General features: G+C 38.7%; 2 protein-coding genes across 2 annotated transcripts in view; one reads left to right on the top strand and one right to left on the bottom strand.

The window, feature by feature from the left end:
* The window catches only part of adamts6 (ADAM metallopeptidase with thrombospondin type 1 motif, 6), a 66,911-nt gene extending 63,862 nt beyond the window's left edge, over positions 1-3,049 (bottom strand). The window contains exons 1-3 of the mRNA XM_044334328.1: positions 2,919-3,049; positions 2,208-2,596; positions 280-454 (exon numbers count right to left, since the gene is read on the bottom strand). Of these exons, the coding sequence (XP_044190263.1) occupies positions 280-454; positions 2,208-2,596; positions 2,919-3,018 (664 nt within the window). The 5' untranslated portion in view covers positions 3,019-3,049. The remainder of the gene's footprint in view (positions 1-279; positions 455-2,207; positions 2,597-2,918) is intronic.
* An 8,896-nt stretch (positions 3,050-11,945) lies between these two features.
* On the top strand, positions 11,946-15,629 carry LOC122968696 (placenta-specific gene 8 protein-like). The gene is made up of 5 exons (XM_044334096.1): positions 11,946-12,195; positions 12,397-12,505; positions 12,594-12,718; positions 14,787-14,894; positions 14,994-15,629. The coding sequence occupies exons 2-4, from the start codon at positions 12,421-12,423 to the stop codon at positions 14,889-14,891; spliced, it is 315 nt and encodes a 104-aa protein (XP_044190031.1). The 5' UTR covers positions 11,946-12,195; positions 12,397-12,420; the 3' UTR covers positions 14,892-14,894; positions 14,994-15,629.
* Positions 15,630-19,584: the final 3,955 nt, after the last annotated feature.

Below are 19,584 nucleotides of genomic sequence, written 5' to 3'. Positions count from 1 at the left end.
TTGTTGGTTCTATAAATAGGATTTGTGCTTCTATAAAAGTCTGAGCCTAGTAGTCTTTATGCACTGAAGGGCCTTTTATGAAAGCTGGAGCAAGACTTGCTCTTACAGGTTGAAAGATGTCCAGGCCAGGAGCAACTATAGCACACAAGAGGCCTGGTCATGTCTACCAGAACCTGGGCCTAAAACCAAACCAGCACTTCCTCTAACCTGCTATGTATAGTTATTCCTTTACGTCAGTTCCACCCACACAGAGTCCAACCCAGATGGAGGTTCACCAACCTGAAATGCCACAGCTGAACTCCTGGCTATGCTCTTGTGGTGAGGGAATGGCAGACGTTTTATAAATAACATGTTGCTGTGCTTCTTCCAGGTTCCATTCACTGGAGGTGGTGGAGGATATGTTCTTTAATGGCTCTATTAAATACTGTTCTTCCTCTGTTGTTATAACACCATGCTTGTTGGGGAAGAGAATCAATGAAAGAAACAGGTTACAAACACAAACACTCATGCTATAAGCACAAATCAAAAATGTTTTGTATTTTAAGGGCAATTTTAATTAAAGGGACACTCCACCAATTTGACACATGAAGTTCAGTTTACTTGTACGTTTGACTGATATAGCACCTTCCTAGATAAGATGTCACAAAGTGCTTCCCAATGAAAGACAAAAAATAGAGACACAATATAAAAAGAATAAATAAAATAGAGGTAAAATAGATCAAAAGGAAACTCAAAAGGTGGGTTTGTAAGAGTTGTGTAATTTCTTCTGTGGCTCTGAAACCTTAAACTGAAATAACTCCAATGACATCATCAGGGCTATCTCAGCTTAGGCTAATTTTTACAGAAACCCAGTATTACAAACTGGGGATGTGGGGTTTAAAGTGTGTGGGCATTTACTGTAAAGGGCAGGGAAAGTCTGATGAAAGCTGCATTGAAGTTGCATTTTGGGAAATGTAGCATTTTTGGAGTTTGACCTATGATGCTAGATACTAAAAGTCAGGATATCTCAGCCTTTGCTGCTTCACTTTGTGTCTCTTTCAAGCTTTCCGAACTTTTTGAAAGCGCGATACTAAATGTCTGGAGTATCCCTTTGAATAACTAACATATTCCCTCAGGTTGTACCATCATCCTGAAGGTATAACATGAGTTTGAAGTCAAACATAAGAACCCCAAAACCATCAATTACATCAAGACCAAAATTAAAAACATTTATCTCTGCCCTTCAACACCCCCCATGGAGCATAAACAGGGAAAGGTTAGATTGTAGAAAATACTGGCTTGGCTCCACAAAAACCCACAATGAAAAGCAACACAACATTAGTACACAAAAACATACTTGATTTGGGGTTTTAATAGTGTGTGATGTCAAGATCTCAAGCTGTCCAGACAGCTGATTACATTAAAGTACAGACAGAAGTTTTGTCCATTTTTGGTGCTGTTAGAAAAAAGGGCAAACACTAATTCAATTTATGATACTCCATGTAGGTCCTGCCAACACATTTGGCTACCACAATGGTAATACATGTTTTCTCCACATGATTACATTTGCCAATAAGACGCAGGGCCTCTTTTCTTCCTTCTTTAGAGTTATTCTGAAGGAAGGAGGAATAGCAGCTATTAAAATTTCTTCCAATTTCTTGATTAGCAAAGAGAAGCTGGACAGTCACACAGTCTGTGGAGAAAAGCCTGAGGACTAGAAGCTTAGACGGGATAATTAGATGCCTTGTTAGTGCTGTGTAGTTTTGTATTTGAACAGGGCACTATAAAACTACAAACAGAGTAATGTCTGTGATTTAGAGATTATTTTACAGATGATGAAATGGATCAATCAAAGAAATGTGAGCTCAGCTACTGAGGGGCTTTTAAGAAACTGAGGATATATTGCGATATTTACTGCACAAATGGAAAAGAAAAAGCACTAACAGACCACTGAGATGATGTGATTTTTCTCCACGAGCATCACCTCACTCCAAGCTGCCTGCAGACTCAGCGTGCCAAATGGAAAGAAGCCAAGATTCTGTTAAGCAAACTACAATTGGTCTAATCCTTTGGCACTGCGTCTGAAAGATTGGCTGCCATGAGAGCAGCGCAAGCTAGGTATATATTAGTTATCTGACATTAGAATCAGGGTTTGTTTGGGGTCAGCAGAGCAGCCAGAGAGTGTGAACTTTTAATCAGAGCAAATACGTAGGCCACTTTGTACTCACCAGGCCCTTGCAGTTGCTGAGCGCCACTCTCGTCGTGCTGTGCTGATTTTGCAAGAATCCAACATAGTGACAGTTCTCTACCATGTTATGACGCCACTCCAGCCCTTCTTTGCCCCAATACTCCACTGTAAAATGTTTTGACACCAGGTGGGGGTTGAGTGTCAGGTTTAGGTGAAAGTGCTTTCCGTAGGCTGACAGTCTGTAGAACAGCCGGGACTCTGGGGGGTCCAGGTCTAACGAAGGAGGCGCTCCCATTACGGGGTCCGCCGCCCCGCGTCTCCGTCGGCCCGGCCGGTGGTGCTTCACAGTGTAGCTCAGGAACTCTCCGTTCTCGTCCACCCGCACCGGGACAGTCAACTGGTAGTGCTGCAGGTAGGACAGGAACTCCTCTTTTACAGGAGAAAGAAGAGAAAAGAAGAGAAGATGTTGTGGTAATGAACTTTAGAGCTGCAGATTCTTTCTTCGATTGATCGATTTTTCTATAAAATGTCAGAAAATAGTCATACCAACAGTCCAAAACCCAAATATAATCAGTTTACTATCATGTATGGCAAAGAAAAGCATGAAATCATCCCAATTTAAAAGCCGAAACCAGCCATTTTTTGGCATTTCTGCTTAAAAAATGACTGCTCATCAACTAATCAATTAATCGACTCATCGTTTCAGTTCTAGAAGTTTTAAGATCTTCCCCACCGCCTGTCTACATCATACCTTGAGAGTTGTGTGAAAGTCTGTTGACGCTTTGAAATTCAGAAGCAGCCATCACCACCAGGCTCAGAGTCCAAGTCAGCGTCTTCCACAAAATTTCCATAATTCAGGGAAAGATGTGACATGGGGTGTGGGGGTGGGGGTGGGGTAGGGGGGTAGAGGGTGCTACAAACGGGTTAAAAGCACACGATCAGTCCGACGCCACACCATAACAAGTCCATGGTTCGTGTCCTTCACTCAGTGTGAAATGTTCTCGTATCCAGAGCTTCAGATTTGTCCTGAAGGCGAGCGCTTCCACATCCCACTGGCCTCTGAATTCATGTCAGCAGCTCATAGAAAACACTGTAATCCATCAGACGCCGTCACTCTCAGGTGTAACTCCAAGCAGGAAGCTCTATATTGCAAACTTGTCTTGACCGATCCATCTGCATTCCTGTGAGGGAATCAATCAGAGGTTAAATGACCTTTTATCACCTGGAGTAATCTCGTTTTATCAGATTGTGGTCTGTCGTAGTGTTGAAACAGTTAGTCCATTGATTAATCCGCGACTATTTCACTGACTGATTGATGTTTAAAGCAAAAATGCCAAACATTTTCTGTTTCCGGCTTCTCGATCGTGAGGATGAGTTGCTCTTCTCTGTTGTATATGATTGTAAATGGAATATCTTTGGTTTTCGGACAGTCGATCGGACAAAACAAGCAATTTGAAGATGTCATTTTGGGTTCTGATGGACGTTTTCCACTATTTTCCGACATTTTATAGACCAAGCGATAAACCGATTAATCACGAAGATTATCGATAGTGAAAATTAGGGCCACAATTGATGATTACTTTCATTAATGGTGACAATTTTCTCAGTTAACTGACTCATCGTTGTGTGATATGATCATTTCTAAGCGCCAAAACACAAATCACAATGATTTACACCAACAACAAGCAGCAAATCCTCACATTTGTGAAGCTGGAACTGGAGAACGTTTGGCATTTTTGCTCAACCAACTAATCAATTAATCAACTAATCGTTGCAGCACTAATGGAAACAAACTTGTGAATGAATGAAAATCTAATGCAAAGTTCAATATCTTACATTGTACAGCTTGATCAGTTGGATTCGTGTCTCTCATTCAACACATCATTTAACCTAAACATGTTATTTGACACTTGAAGAACAAACTTCCAGGAGGAGCAACACTGATTTTAGCTGCGTTTGTGCAAACAGTGCCACTGCCTTATCAATTAAATATCGATCTACTGGAGATGACAGTTTAATGACTTAAACTGGAGTGTGACACAAACGAGGCTTTACAGTGTAATTGAAGTGTAATAACCACATTTAATGGGGCTGCATAAATCTTAACAGCGCCGAAGGTGCTGACTAGTCGACATGATATAATTTCTGCAGATTGTGTTTTTACTCACTGACGCGCTTTCACGGCAGCATGTGCAAACTAAACTACTATAAACAAACGTCACGAACGGATCCAGGTGATAGACGGATGATGTCCAATGAAACCGGACTCCGAACCCGGATGACAGCCTTATTGGAAGTGAGGATTTTGTGTGTATTTCTTCAGCTCTGGCTCCTCCAGTCCAGACAGCAGCGCTACCTACTTGGCCACTCTGACCCAGACAGTAAGTTGGCAGCCGGCCCGTGTGCATTATTACACCGGTACCTCGAATACAACCGTGACTCTTCTCAAGGAGCGTCTGCAAATCAGAGTAAATAAACCACCTGACAGCGCTTTGACAGCGTTCGGGAGGCATTTGCATTGATTTTTCTTTGAATTTTTAGGAAGCATTTGCGAACAATGCGAACAACAACAATGCGCTTTTACGCATTTATGCATTTAAGCGCGTAAATGCGCTTTTACGCGTTAAAATAAACCACATGACAGCACTTTGGCAAAGTTTGCATTGATTTTTTTTTAATTTTAGGAAGCATTTACGCAGCGTGCTTCCTAAAATTACAAAAAAAAAATCCATGCAAATGCCCCCCAAACTCTGTCTGAACTCGCAGCCGAGTACAACCGGTTAAATGCTGGTTTGCAAACACTGTCTGCCTCTCTGAGAGGATTTAAATGCTCACTCGAATCTGCTCCGACAAAAAAAACTACCTGAAAGATATCTTCCTATTCCCAGCAGACGGGAGTGTTAAAGAGATATTTACCACGCTCATCTTCATTGTCAGCTCCGGTCCAACTGTGCAGGCAGACCCCGGGACAAAAGACTCAAGTTCCGCACACAAACCTCCGCTGCTCTCCTCTTTTCATCTCCTTTTGGGATCTGCCATCCTCTGAAACTGCAGCGTGACTCTCCCCTTCAGCCCGGACACCGGAGCAGCAGTATCTCAGACCAGACACTGTCACACACACACACACACACATACACACACACACACACACACGCACGCACACACGCACGCACACACACACGCACGCACGCACACGCACACAAAAAGGCAGTTATTCAGCTTGGATTTCCTCCAGAAAAAGGGTCTATTTTCAGCCTATCTGTCGTCTTTATAATCTAGACTTTTGGTGGCTCAGGGTGGCTTAAAAAGTTAGTTGAGGTTGCAGCAGAAGAGGTTTTTTTTTTCTTTTTTTTTTTCTGCGAACTCGCCGCAGCGCAGCAGACTGCTTTTGGAGAAAAGTGCATGCAAACACCAGCAAAAGTTGGCTTGAAAGCTGCTCCTCCTCACTACATTGAGAGCAGAGACCGGGTATGTCCCAGTCACGGACAGCTTCAAATTGGCAGCTTTTTCGGAAGGGGGGCGGAGGGAAGGAGGGAGGGAGGGAGGCAGGGAGGGAGGGTGGGGGTGGAGAGGTGGTGGAGGTGGGGGCGGGAGAGGGGGGTGGTTGGGGGTGGGGTGGAGGGAGTGGGGGGGGGGGGGGGGGGGGAGGTGACGTCAGTGCAGATGTGCCTCTCTTCCATCAGCTGTGCGCATGTCTATCAGTGCTGGCCTGAAATAACACTCATATAAACTTCAGCTCTTTTTAAGAGGAGATGGGGAAGGTTTAAGTTTCAGATTAAGTAAAAGTTACAGCATTACACTGTAAAAAATACTCCGTTACAAGTTGAAGTTCATACTTTCTACATTTTACTTAAGTAAAAGTACATTATTAACTACAAAACGTACTACTTAAAGTATCAAAAGTACTCAGAATGCAGGATGCCTTTTGTCAGTGTTACTTTGTTATATTATTGGATTGTTATTAGTAGTAATTAGTAGTAATGCATTAACATTTAACCAGTACTTAAATTATGTAGTTGGTGAAAGAAGAGTACATTTTAAATACTTTATATACGTCTGTTTGGCGGTTTCTCAATAATATCAATAATAATAATGCATCATATTTTGGAAGCTGATGTTTTGTATTGTTGCAAACTGATCTGTATTGTGTTGTGACGTTAATTATGTTGTGTGCCTCAATTTTTTGTAAGTTTTAAGTCGCCTTTTTAACATCTGGGCAGTGACAACAGATGAAGATTCGACTTTTTGGTGAACTTATTTACATTTCTTTTTTATTCCTCTGTTGAGCAACGAGGATTGTTCCTGTCAAATAAATGAATACATGAAAAAAATGTGGAAAATCTTAATCTGCCTGTCAAATGAATGTGGAAAAAGCTGGAAACTGGAATAAAACTGTGTAGTACAATCACAAAGTTTAAAAGAAAAATGCATGAAATGGTCATTGTTGATAAGAAATAATGCAAAAAAGATGTTATTATTATGATCACTGCATTCTGTTCTTCATATGCTACATGTACAGGTGTAATAAGCTTAGGTTATTTAGAGAGACTTAAGTTAATTATTATAAGAAATGATGCATTGAACGTTTTCTTCTATGTACATTAAACATAATACTTTGTACATGTGTAAATAGTGTAAATATGATATGATACTTATGCTTTATATGTTTTCTAATAGACCAGAACAAACAAATAAGTGAAAATGTAGCTCAGTAAAAATGATATTATCCTCTGAAATGTAGTGGAGGAGAAGTATTAAGTTGCATAAAATGGGGATATTCAAGTAAAGTACAAGCACCTTAAAGTTGTCAGTACTTCATTACATGTATATTACTTGCATATAGTAATATTCTGCAGTATAAGTGCACTTAAGCATACAATAACTCTGATCAGCAACCACAAATATCAACAAGGAACAATATCAGAACAAAAGAACATTAAAGAACATTTCACCAAAGTTAAAACTAACTTTTAACTCAGTTAAACCTGTAATATCCTAAAAGGCAGTGATAATGAAACATATATAGTTTCAGGCTCATGAGGATACACTCACATATTGCCAATAAAGTGATCATGTTTGAAAGTTTGATGTCTAAATCGGTGGATATCTTCCATCTGGTAAAAAGTATTTTGGGGGTTATTTAGCCCATGTCTATCTTTAGTCTGTAGGAAATTGAAAATCATGCCTATTCCTGAGTTTCAGTTACAGCTGCTCATTATGTAGGAGTCTATATCATTACAGTCATTACATGCTCTCCTACACAGCCTGAGTAGGTGTCAGAGAGTTTGTGGGAAGCAGCGACACCGTGTGGCTGAAACCAGCATAGCAAAGACCCGAGAAGCTTGAACAAGTGTTTATAAATGTTTTTAACGAGAGAAATTTCGCACGAAAAATCACCAAATTACATTCAACTTGTAGACACGTTTACTCTTTTACTTTTAAAGGTGATTTCAGTTGGGATTACTTTCGGTTTTCAGAATCGGGACAAAGTCTGTAAACCAGTATAACTTTGTTTATAACTGTGATACAATAAACTACACACACAATACAAATGAGTGATTTTACCAGCGGTGGAAGACGTATTCAGACCTTTTACTTCAGTAAAAGTAGAAAAACTGCAGTCTGAAAATACTCAACATTATCAACAGATGTACTTAAAATATTAAAAGTAAAAGTACTCACAATGCAGACTGACTTCTCTTAGATTATTATAGTATATTATATTGTTTGTTTTTATCCAAAACAAATACATGTGAGAGCATTTTAATGTAGTTAATCCTTGTGGAGCCAATTTTAGATACTTTGGGTAGATTCATAGTAATAGTGCTGCATCATATTACATAAGTGTATCATATGTTTTTTATTATAAGGATAATAATAGTAATAATGAACTTTATATATTTATACAGCACATTTAAAATTACAAATTTAAAAACAGAAAAGAGCAGACGATTCAAATAATTATATTAAAATATATTATTTTATGTAAAATCCTAATCTGAAAAGTAACTAGTAACTATATGTGGCAAATAAATGTAGTGGAGTAGAAAGTAGCATAAAATGGAAATACTCAAGTAAAGTAGAAGTACCTCAAATTTGTACTTAAGTACTTGGTTAAATGTACTTAGTTACCGTCCACCACTGGACTTTACACCTTTGTTATTCTCTGCAGTTAGTGTGAATAAATATGATTAACTTTATAATAATAATAGTTTGTTTTTAGAGCACTTTTCAGGTACAAAAAAAAAAAAGCAGTTTAGTTTTTTAGTTAGGCAATTAAAAGCAATCACAGGATATAAGCAGCATTGAAAACAGTACATTAGGTATAAAACATTACATCATTATTGCACAATGTATGAAAAAAGAAAAACAAATATATAAAAAATATACATATGCAAAAAGTTATGAACCAAACAAGAAAAATCACTGGGTTAAAATTTAACCCAGTTTGGATCAATATAGCACCAATTCAACATCAGGTTAACTTTACCCAGCAGCAATCTGTTATTTTGACCCAAGTTTTAGCTGAAAACTGTCACAAATATACTGTTTCCTGCACAAAACGACATGCATGTGACATTCAAAAGATACACAAGTTGTTAACAATCAATAACAAACTGTGACATGTACATTTAAAAAGAATAGAGTGGATTATAAAGCTTTAGTTTGGGTAAATAACCCAATGATAAAATAAAAAAAAAACAAAACACTAATCAAGTCAAGTCAAGTCAATTTTATTTGTATAAAACCAGAATCACAAATTTGCCTGAGGGGGGCTTTACAATCTGTACAGCAACACAACATCCTCTGTCCTCAGACCCTCAGTTCAAATAAGGAAAAACTCTGTAAAAAAAAAAACTTTAATGGGGGAAAAAATGGAAGAAAACTTGAGAGACGCAACAGAGAAGGAATCCTTCTCCTAGGACGGACAGACGTGCCTTAGATGTTGTGAGTAAAGAATAGAAGACAAATTACAGAAATACAACATGGACAAACAGGATGAGAACATTATAATGGATGTATAATATATATTTATATGATGAATGTGATCAAGAAGAACGCTGAGCAGCTTCCATGTGACCTCCATCACCATGGAGACCTGGAACGAGGACACAGGAGAGACAGGGAGACAATGTAAAAACTGAGTAGACTCAGTCTGACCGTCACAGACAGAACAGGCGACGTGGGGAGGCCAGGCTGTGTTCACTTTGTCAAAAAAGAGACGTTGAGACAGAATCTCACTTCCTATTATATGGTGAGAAATATAAGCATTTGAGAGAGGTTTTCTTTGAAAAAATAAATAATATATATCCTGAGTTTATACAGAAACTACCCTTATCTATGTGGGGAGAAAAGTCAATGTGCAGTTACAGCTGCAAAACATATTAAATATTGTCTAAGAGAAACAAGCTCTGTAGTAAATGTTTCTGAGTGGTTACATCTGTAAAAAAAAAAAAAAAAAAAAAAAAAAGCCTTTTATTATATTGTATTTGATATGATTGTTGATATTTGCATATTATTGTATATGTATTGCTAATAATTTATCAATGTTAATAATTACCTGTACTGCTTTGACAATATAGATTTATTATCTTTCATGCCAATAAAGCTTATTTGAATTTGAGACATGAGGTGAGGCTGAACAGGATGAGGAACCAGATCCAAGTGTATAATCATTATTTACTGACCTTTGGTGTGTCTGCTGTTAACACAAGAGGACACTGCACACATAATAAAATCCTTATTGTGTTACAGACATATTCATTGACATGAATAGGACAACTAATTCATCAGATGCAATTGACTTAAATTAAATTGAATAAACTTTATTGTATATATGTATATTTACATCATGTCTGAAAGGGAATAGGGAGATGTTTGTCTAGTCCTATTTAATAATAATAATCTAATCAATCAACTTAAAGACTCACATTGTTCAACTATCCGCCTCAGTGTCCATCATACACAACTAAACCTCTGTGTTCGTCTTCTTCATACATTATCAAACACCATCAAATCAAGACTGTGAAAAAGAAGAGAGCCAACAATGTCATCGTTAGCAAGCGTTTCATTCTCCTTCCTCATTCCTGTGCACCACCAAAAAAAACCATGGGTTTTTTTGTTTGGTTATCTTCTTAAACTGTGTGATAGTTTTACTTTTGATTTCTTCATCTAGACCATCCACAAAATCTCCCCGCAAATTGAAATACATATACATATTTTTATTTATGTTTTTTTCATTTTTTGCGAAAACACAAATTAAATTTTCCATGAATTTCAAAGCATGTGACTTTAAAAGCAGCATGTTAGTGTGTTCACAATACCCTGCAACTATGCTTATGGCTCTTTTTATATAGTATAAACAGGGTGTAGATCACGCACATCCAAAAAAAAAACTTTTACAGGTGCTGGATCAAAAGATCTGCACATTGTAAAAGCAGCTTCCGGCAATTTTAACCGAGCAATGTTTTGATCTACCAGACATCTTCGTCAGGCGTTGTCAAATCACCATTACATGATTTTTTTATAGCATGCATTAAGATTGTCAGGTGATTTGGTAGGCATGGCCCCCATACTTCCACATAGTAATTCAGTTATGATAATAAAATGAACAATGCAGAGTTTACAGTGCTGTAAACAAGACAAGATGCGCCTCATTTTACCAGGAACTGCAACACTCCTTGTCAACTTTGTTCACACACATCTTATGTAAAGTTTCTGGCAGATTTTATGGTCAAATATCACACCCAATTTATTTAGAAACTTACTTAACTTACTAGCAATTTGCTTCATTAATAATTAACTGGCTATTAAAAGATTCCCTTCAAATGTGCTCAATTCAATGTAAGCGATCCATATTTTGCACAAAAATGCATTTAAAAGTTGATGTGAAGCTTATATGAGGCTTCAGCAGTCTGAGTTAGTCATATCAAGTGGATATCTGACACATTTACAGTCTTTTTAGCATCAGATTCCCTCTTTGTGTTTCCCTGTTGAGCTGCGGTGGAAGTATAGTAACAAAAAGACTCATTTGGATGCTGAAGCTTCATATTAGCTTCAGATAAACTTTTAAATACATTTGTGCACAGAAGGAGGACTGTGGATTTTGTCCCCCATCACTTACATTGTAAGTGCATTGAATGAAGGGGTCTTCTAATGGTCAGTATGAACAGGAGAAATGATTACAGCAAGAAAAACATGTTTCAATGTTCATCTGGGCTCCTGACTGTTGTTTTTTTTTCTTAAACTAAAACTCTCTTTCTTTCACATTCAAAAGATGTCATAATAAGAGTTCACGTTTGCCTCTAAAATCACAAAAACAGAATATGTACAACAGATGTAAAGAGAAGTTGAGGTTTATTGTGCAATGTGAGCTTGGCGTTCGTGTGCTTAGTGACCTCTCTGCTGCACAATAAAACTGTTGCACAGAGTCTGTTGTGGAGGGAAAAAAATGATATTAGAAGTTTATTGTTGGAGAAATTACTTTATCATTGCAATCATACTTTGATGATCGTTAATCCGGTGTATAAGTGTATTCAACTGATCAATTTTGCCATTAAAAGAACAAAGTTGCACAATATTTGCATGACTGCATACACCATGACCAGCAAAGTCTTATCTTTAAGGGAGAGGGGAACTAAATGCACAAACAGGAAGATGTATAAGGCGAGCCTGACACAATTTACAGAACTGTTAATATTTATCTTTCAGAAACAGGTGTGAGGTCCTTGTGTTGACAATTCTGTTGGGTGGAGGCTGAAAGTATAAAATGTTTGTGTGTGCTTCTCTCTTACTGCAGAGCTCAGGGAGATCGCATTCATAAGCTTCATTGATTTATTAAAGAACACAGTGTCTCTGGTATTTAGTTTCCTTTCTCACCTAACCAGACCTTTGAGCTCCAGACAGCGACAGTTTTAACAGTATACTAGTCATCTGCTTTGATTGGTTATAAAAACTCGCCCTGTCTCCGGTCTCAATCCATTGTCCAGGAGTCTCCTCATCAGTTCCTTCAACTCTCCAACCATCTGGTAAGATTTTGCTCCTAACTGCCGCTTGACTTTGAATCCCAACCAGATAACTTATGTTTGATTGTTTGATGTTCAAAAGAGGTGTAATTTATAGTTATCTCTGCTTGGGGAAGATACAGAAGTAATGTAAATACTCTTCATGTGTTAGGCTCAAAAAAAAGTGATAAGAACAAACAGGAAAACACTTTTTTTATCCCACAGAAGAGAAGGGTTTTTATCCTGATCATGGCTGTGACCAACCAACCAGGCAGATTTGAACCCTCTGATTTCCAGACCGGTCTGTTTGATTTCTGCGGCGACTTTGGAACCTGTAAGCTCTCCTCTTTCCTGGGAAATATGCTTTTGCTACATCAAAATGCAGCCAAAGTTAAGAAGCATTTCCTTTCCCTCTATCTCAGGCTGCTACGGTTTGTGCTGCTACCCCTGCATGACCTGCTCCGTTGCCAGTGACATGGGCGAGTGCTGCCTGTGTGGTATAGGAATGACCATCCGCAGCGTCTACAGGACCAGATACAACATCGAAGTAAGTTTTCAGTGGATATCTGCAGCTGGCTGACTGTAGGACTTCATTTTGACATTATAAAAAACAGCAACAGTATTGTCAGGTATCTCCGAGAACGATAGCACAGCCTTTAGTTGTGGTTATTACACCTGCACAGGCAGCGGTGGAAGAAGTACTCAGATCCAGGGCTGCAACTAGCAATTAACTAGCAACTAGCAAAAATGCAGCTCAAAGTGCTTTACATTGCAATTACATGCAACAAGTGTTTCACATGAAAAAAGACAAAAAATTAACATAAAAACATGTAAATGTACATGAGATGGAAAATAAAATCCTTTTGATAATGTTAATAAACATAAGATAAAATAAAGTAAAAATTTGATACATAAGTGTACTTTAGTGGTGGTAATTTGAGACTTAAAAAGCAATCTGTACACAATCTGTAAATTGGCGTCGAGGTCTCTGAAGCCATAAGCATAACAAGACCTCCCTTTTCCCAACGGACGCAGACTCTCCACCGATCTTGATTAACCAGAATAAGCCTCATGCAGTTTACCCCAGAACGTCTTATCTGTGGATTTAACCTCACTGTGGGTCTTATCTGTGTCGGGCGCAACCTGAAGCTGCCCCGGGAAAAAAAAACAAAACGAACACTCTTAGTGGCGCTGTGGGGGTTAAAAACACACATCACAGTCTTGTTTCTCAAACCTTTTTTCTCAGCACTCATGTAACATAAGATAGAAAATACAATGAAAATAGAAAACATACTTTATAAGTTGTGGTAAATTGGGACTTAATAAGCAAAAACTCAGAAAGTATTTCGCCATCGGTGCCTAGGTCTCTGAAGCCATAAGCATAATTTTAATCAATTTTCCCAACAGACACAGACTCAACATCAGTCTTTATAAACCTTTTGTCTTACCTCAGAACATCTTACCGATGGTTTAACTTCACTGTGGCTCTTATCTGACAACCCAAAGCTGCACCGGAATTTCTCAATTAATCAATTAGTTGTTTGGTCTATAAAATGGTAGAAAATTGTGAATAATGTTGATCACTCTTTGTGCTCGTATGTGAAATGTTTAGTCCACAACCCAAAGATATTCAGTTTACTGCCATTAGAGGAGTAAAGAAACTAGAAAATATTCACATTTGAGAGGCTGGAATCAGAGCAGGGCATTTATTTCTTAAAAAATTATTAAAATAGTTGCCAATTAATGTAATAGTTGACATCTAATCAATTAATCAACTTATCGCTCTATTTAGATCCTTTACTTTAGTAAAAGTGCAAGTACAAGAGTGTAAAATACCCTGTTACAAGTAAACATCCTGCATACATTCTAAACTTAAATGTTCACAATTTTTCAAGTGTGTCTCAAAACGACAGTCAGGAGCCCAAATGAACATTGAAACATGTTTTTCTTGCTGTAATCATTCCTCCTGTTCATACTGACCATTAGAAGATCCCTTCATAATACACTTACAATGTAAGTGATGGGGAACAACGTCCACAGTCCTCCTTCTGTGCTAAAAATGTATTTAAAAGTTTATCTGAAGCTAATATGAAGCTTCAGCGTCCAAATGAGTCAAATCAAGTAGATATCTTTCAACGTTACAGTCTTTTTAGTGCCAAAGTCCCTCTTTTTGTTACTATACTTCCACCGCAGCAGGAAAACACTGTCTGAGGAAACACAAAGAGGGAATTTGATGCTAAAAAGACTGTAAATGTGTCAGATATCCACTTGATATGACTAACTTGAGTTCAGTTGAGTAAATATACTTAGCTTCCCACCACTGGCAGGAGTTATGAGCAGCTCAGTCATTAAAAAAAAATGTAGTTCTGTCTAGCAGCGTCTAGCTTTTTCTAGTTTCCTACATCAGTGATAATCTGATGGCCAGTCATATTAATCTCATGGCCCCTCCTTTAAAGTCCAGACACCACTGGTTTAATGTTTAACAATGTGTTGTATTTTAAAAGCTTGTTATATTATTATATTATATTGTATTATATGACTGTGTCAACTCTTCATCTGAAAAGCTGTCAAATAAATGTAGTGGAGTAGAAAGTACAATGTTTTTGTGTTTCCAGGGGTCTCTCTTGAAGGACTTTATAGCGACCATGTGCTGTCCAGTCTGTGCCACCTGCCAACTGAGGAGAGATATCGACCGCAGGAAGGAACAAGGCATTTACTGAGTGGTGAGCATCTTATAACAGCTCTACAGCACACCCGAGACTTCTTATCTTTACATTTATAGAGCTGATTAAAGGATGGGACATCATATGTTTGCATTTTAGGTGCAGTAAGGATACCAAGGAAGCCTGGTGGACTGCTGCACTTCTGAAACCTTTGTAGATGCTACTCATTCTTTCTGTTTAATTATTTATGAAATGATATACAGCATAATAAAGCCGTTAATGTTGTACGACTGTTGTAAATCGACTATCCTTGTGATATTTCCAGTCTTCTGAAAGAAATTATTTGTTCCAGCTAGTTGAACATTAGTCATCAGGGGCACTCCTTATGGGTGGAGAACAGTGACATGATTTACTACAAGTGTCCTAAATCACATTTTTATCTGTGTTGTCTTGAACAGTTGACGTAATGTGGAGAAGATTAGTGTTGACTTCAATTTTGAAACACTGTCAGGTTTTTTTCCCAAGCCTTTCTGTAACCAGAACTTGACCTCAGACATGAACACAGCCTGTGCAGATTCTCCAGCAGATCTTAGAACCATTGAAACAGGTTTGCAGTGTATTAAAGTAATTTATATTGATTGCAGCTGTCTTGTCATTTAAAATCTGTTCTTAAAAGAAGACCACAACCAATCACCGTCACAGTGGAGACATTTGATTAAATGGACTGATGATTTTCTGAATACTGAATGTATGTGGTGTTTACAAAGGTGTTTTTAATAAAAGGTATTTTAGTAAAAACCTTTTAATTTGTAGAAGTTGTCCCTTGTTTTTTTCCTCTACTTGTTTGTAGATCAGTTTCACTTTTGGATGTTTCACTATTACTTAACTCCAGCATGGCCGACTGCTGGTTTATTAAATGAACATTATCATTGTAAGTTGTTGTTTGTTTTTTGCTGTCAGTCTTTTCTTTATGTTGGCATCTGGTGTTATTAACATTGTTGTTATTATCATCATTTTCCTTATGGTGTGGACCGTGACACAGGCGGTCGCCTAGGATGCCAAATGAGTGGGACGTTTTGTTTTTGTTTTCTTTTTTTAAACCATATCTGTCTGTCTGTCATATTTAGGTCTGACAGTTCGTTTGGGGGGTGTTAGTGGTGATGATAATGGTACTGCCTATTTAACTTCAGTCTGTTTAATGATTGGCTGGCTTACATCATCACATCACTTTTAGATTTCCTTTGTATATTATTATATTTTATGGTGTTTTACTTATTTAATTTTTATTGTCATAGCAATTTTAATTGGGCTTTTATTTAATGTCGTCATTTTAGTATTTTTTATATGCACTTCCATGCACTTTTATCTGTTTTATATTAAAGGTTTGTTCTTTTGCTGGTATTCTATCTGCTTCACACGAGCTTGTCTCTTTTATTTGCGTCTTATTTGTTTATATATGAACTTATTTCATTTAATTTGCTCTTGTACTTTCATTTTTTATTTGTATGGACTCAGTGCTGCTTGACATTGACAGTGTGGGTATATGTGATGTGCTGTTGTGTGTAGCTTTGTATTTTGTATTTTGTATGGTGTGTTCTGTGTGTTTTGTTTTGTTTTGGTTTGTTGTTTTTTTTTTTTTTTGCTTTGTACTGTTTGTTGTTGTGCTGTTGTATGTTTTGATTGTGGGGGACTATGGATGCAAATTAGCTTCGAGCTAACTCCGGTGCAGTGTATCTTTAATGTTTAAAACTGCACACTGTCCGAATCAATAAATCAAATCAATAATATATGTGCTCTAATGTTCCTATTTCTTCTATGTCACACAGAGGGTGGTTTTCTGATTTTCTTTAATTCTGTAAATCATTTTTAATCTGGAAAGAGCTGAAATAACTTGCAAAACATTGCTGCAAATACAACACACTTGTTCAGCATCCCCATCTGTAGAACTTTGCAGACTTTGGTGACCATGGAATATTACATTTAAGAGATATGGCAGTTAATAAGTAGTATGTTGGAGTTTTACTCATGACCACAGGGTGGGGCTATTGGTGCCATGATTCAGTATGTTGTACAGATTCTCATGGAGAACTTTTGTACCGAGTTTCATTTTATTAAAGTCAACAGAATTGCAGAAATATCATGTTATAAGTACTTTACTGTGGGTAGGATTATATCAAATGTTACATACTGGTGCAGTGTGGCTTTTTGTACAACATTCCCAAATTTTGTTGCAAATTGAAAGATTCTGGCCGGTTTAGGGCATCATCCACACCTTCAAAAGTTTGGCAACCAATTACTACTACTGGACTACAGCGAGGAAATTCTGTCTCAGTCAAATGGAGCAGGAGATCCAGGAGGAGCTGGACGAGGAGAAGCGGCTTTCACAGCTGCTGAACAGGAAGGTCACACTGGAGGACCTTCAGATGTTTGTTACAGTCTTCCGACCAAAAGCAGAGAAGGCTGTGCGAACATATCTACCATCACTGTTCAGCAAGCTGCTGAAATATTTTGGTGGATCTCACATTCCTCCCGTCTCTTCAGGGGATGAGAAGCCACAAGAGCTGTTAGACCTCCAGAAGAGCACTGCACCAGTCATCCAGGAGGTGATAAACACCACTCTTAAGTTCCTCCTGGAGGAACCAGAGTCTGCAGACCAAATAGAAGCAGCCAGCGTTGAGGTTGGGAGACTGCTGAGGGACTCAGCAGCTCCCTGTCTGCCTCGGTACGGACCTCTCTCTGCAGCTCCTCTGCTCGGGGTCTGCACTATAGCAGCAAGATTCATGGTCAAATCCATCTTAAAGGATTTTGACCATCACTCCCAGACCTTCCACATAATGGACTATGATGACAGCTTCTTCTCTGCAAGAGAGAACGTCATCTTTGCGATCCAGGATATGGATAATAGAGTGCAGACTGCCGCATGCAGACCTCAGCCTCAGCTCAGCACGTCGGAAGGGTCACAAGCGGGACTTCTAGAGGAGAAGGAGGCTTCTCCAGAGGTCTCGCTGGATGAGACAACCCCCGTGAGGACATCCATGTTAAGATTGGAGGCCAATGTGATTGTTCACATGGAGCCAGAGCTGGACCAAAAATATGGACTTCTGGAGAAGAGGGAGGTTTCTCCAGAGGTCTCGTTGGATGAAGTGACAGCCACTGTGAGGACATCCTCATCCTCAAGACTGGAGACCAACGTGATTGTATACATGGAGCCGGAGCTGGAAGTCCTGCAGGAGGAGTTGGAGGCTGAGGACTTCGGAGTTAAGAGAAAGATGAAGAAGAAGAAGAGAGTGCGTGCCTTCTTCTGTGGCATTTGGAGGGCAATGTCATGCTGCTTCCATTGTCCCTCTGAAGACTAAATAATAGCAATGTCTCTGTGCCACGGAAGACCAAAAAGACGCACTTCTGGAGGAGAGGGAGGCTTCTTCAGAGGTTTCTGCCACAGAAGACCAAAAAAAAGGCTCTGGGGGGAGGGAGGTTTCTCCAGGAGTTGCTGCCACAGAGGACCAAAAAGAGGCACTTCGGGATGAGAGGGAGGCTTCTTCAGAGGTTTCTGCCACAGAAGACCAAAAAGTGGGACTTCTGGGGGGGGGGGAGGTTTCTCCAGGAGTTGCTGCCACAGAGGACCAAAAAGAGGCACTACGGGAGGAGAGGGAGGCTTCCTCAGAGGTTTCTGCCACAGAGGACCAAAAAGAGGGACTTCTGAGGGAGGCTTCTTTGGAGGTTTCTGCCACAGAAGATCGTAAAAAGGGACTTCTGGGGTAGGAGGGTTTCTCCAGGAGTTGCTGCCACAGAGGACCAAAAAGAGGCACTTCTTGTGGAGGAGTAAGTCAAACTGACCGTTTATTTGACTCATACACTGATAGAAAACCGACATATTATGTTACAGTTTCTTTTACAAACACATAACAGTTGTAAAAAATAACACAATCTTTTTTTTATTTTTACAGATTTCAGGAAGTGATTGGGAGACTAGAGACAAAACATCTCATGGCTGAACTGGTGAGTAAATATAGTGAATCTTCAGACTGTAGTTTGATATGTAAACCTGTATGTAACACTAGTCTACCATCAACCTTTATTATCTTACTGTTGAGACTAACTGAGTGTTGTTGACAGGCCTGGATCACAGCGAGGAGATTCTGTCTCAGTCAAATGAAGCAGGAGGTCCAGGAGGAGCTGGACAAGGAGAAGCGGCTTTCACAGCTCCTGAGCGGGAAGGTCTCACTGGACGAGGAGACAACCACTGTGTCCATGTTAAGACTGGAGACCAATGCGGGCTGAATAAAATCAATGTCTGTGTAATATCTGTCTGTAATACTTAACTGCATTAAATAAACCAGTGCAGTGCACATTCAAAACATGTCTGTTGGTAAAGGGCTGATTGCTCAGCCTCCGGACGCTACTTCAACACATAGAACGATGAATACAGTTGATGTTGAGGTGTGAATGAGTAAATAAACCAACAACATGAAAGAAACTAACATTCTATTATACACAGATTATATAAATAATAGGCTCAGTACTCTGATGGTAAATACATGTTCTCATTTAATTTCAAGTAAAATAAGTGTCGCATTTAAAAATAAAATGATGTACATCCTAAAACAAAGTAGATCGATCATATTTTCTGTGCCTTAAGTTTGGATTTGAGTGGGTATCAAAAGACTTATAAGTAATGGGCACAAAATGGAAGTCTCACCCACTTTTTCACAGCCTCTAAAAACTATTCAAACAAAACAATCCTAGAACT

Source organism: Thunnus albacares, chromosome 18, assembly GCF_914725855.1.
Source record: "Thunnus albacares chromosome 18, fThuAlb1.1, whole genome shotgun sequence".
In the NCBI taxonomy this organism is placed as follows: domain Eukaryota; kingdom Metazoa; phylum Chordata; class Actinopteri; order Scombriformes; family Scombridae; genus Thunnus; species Thunnus albacares.
The sequence above is the reverse complement of the archived record's forward strand: the minus strand, read 5'-3'. Positions and strand labels throughout refer to the sequence as shown.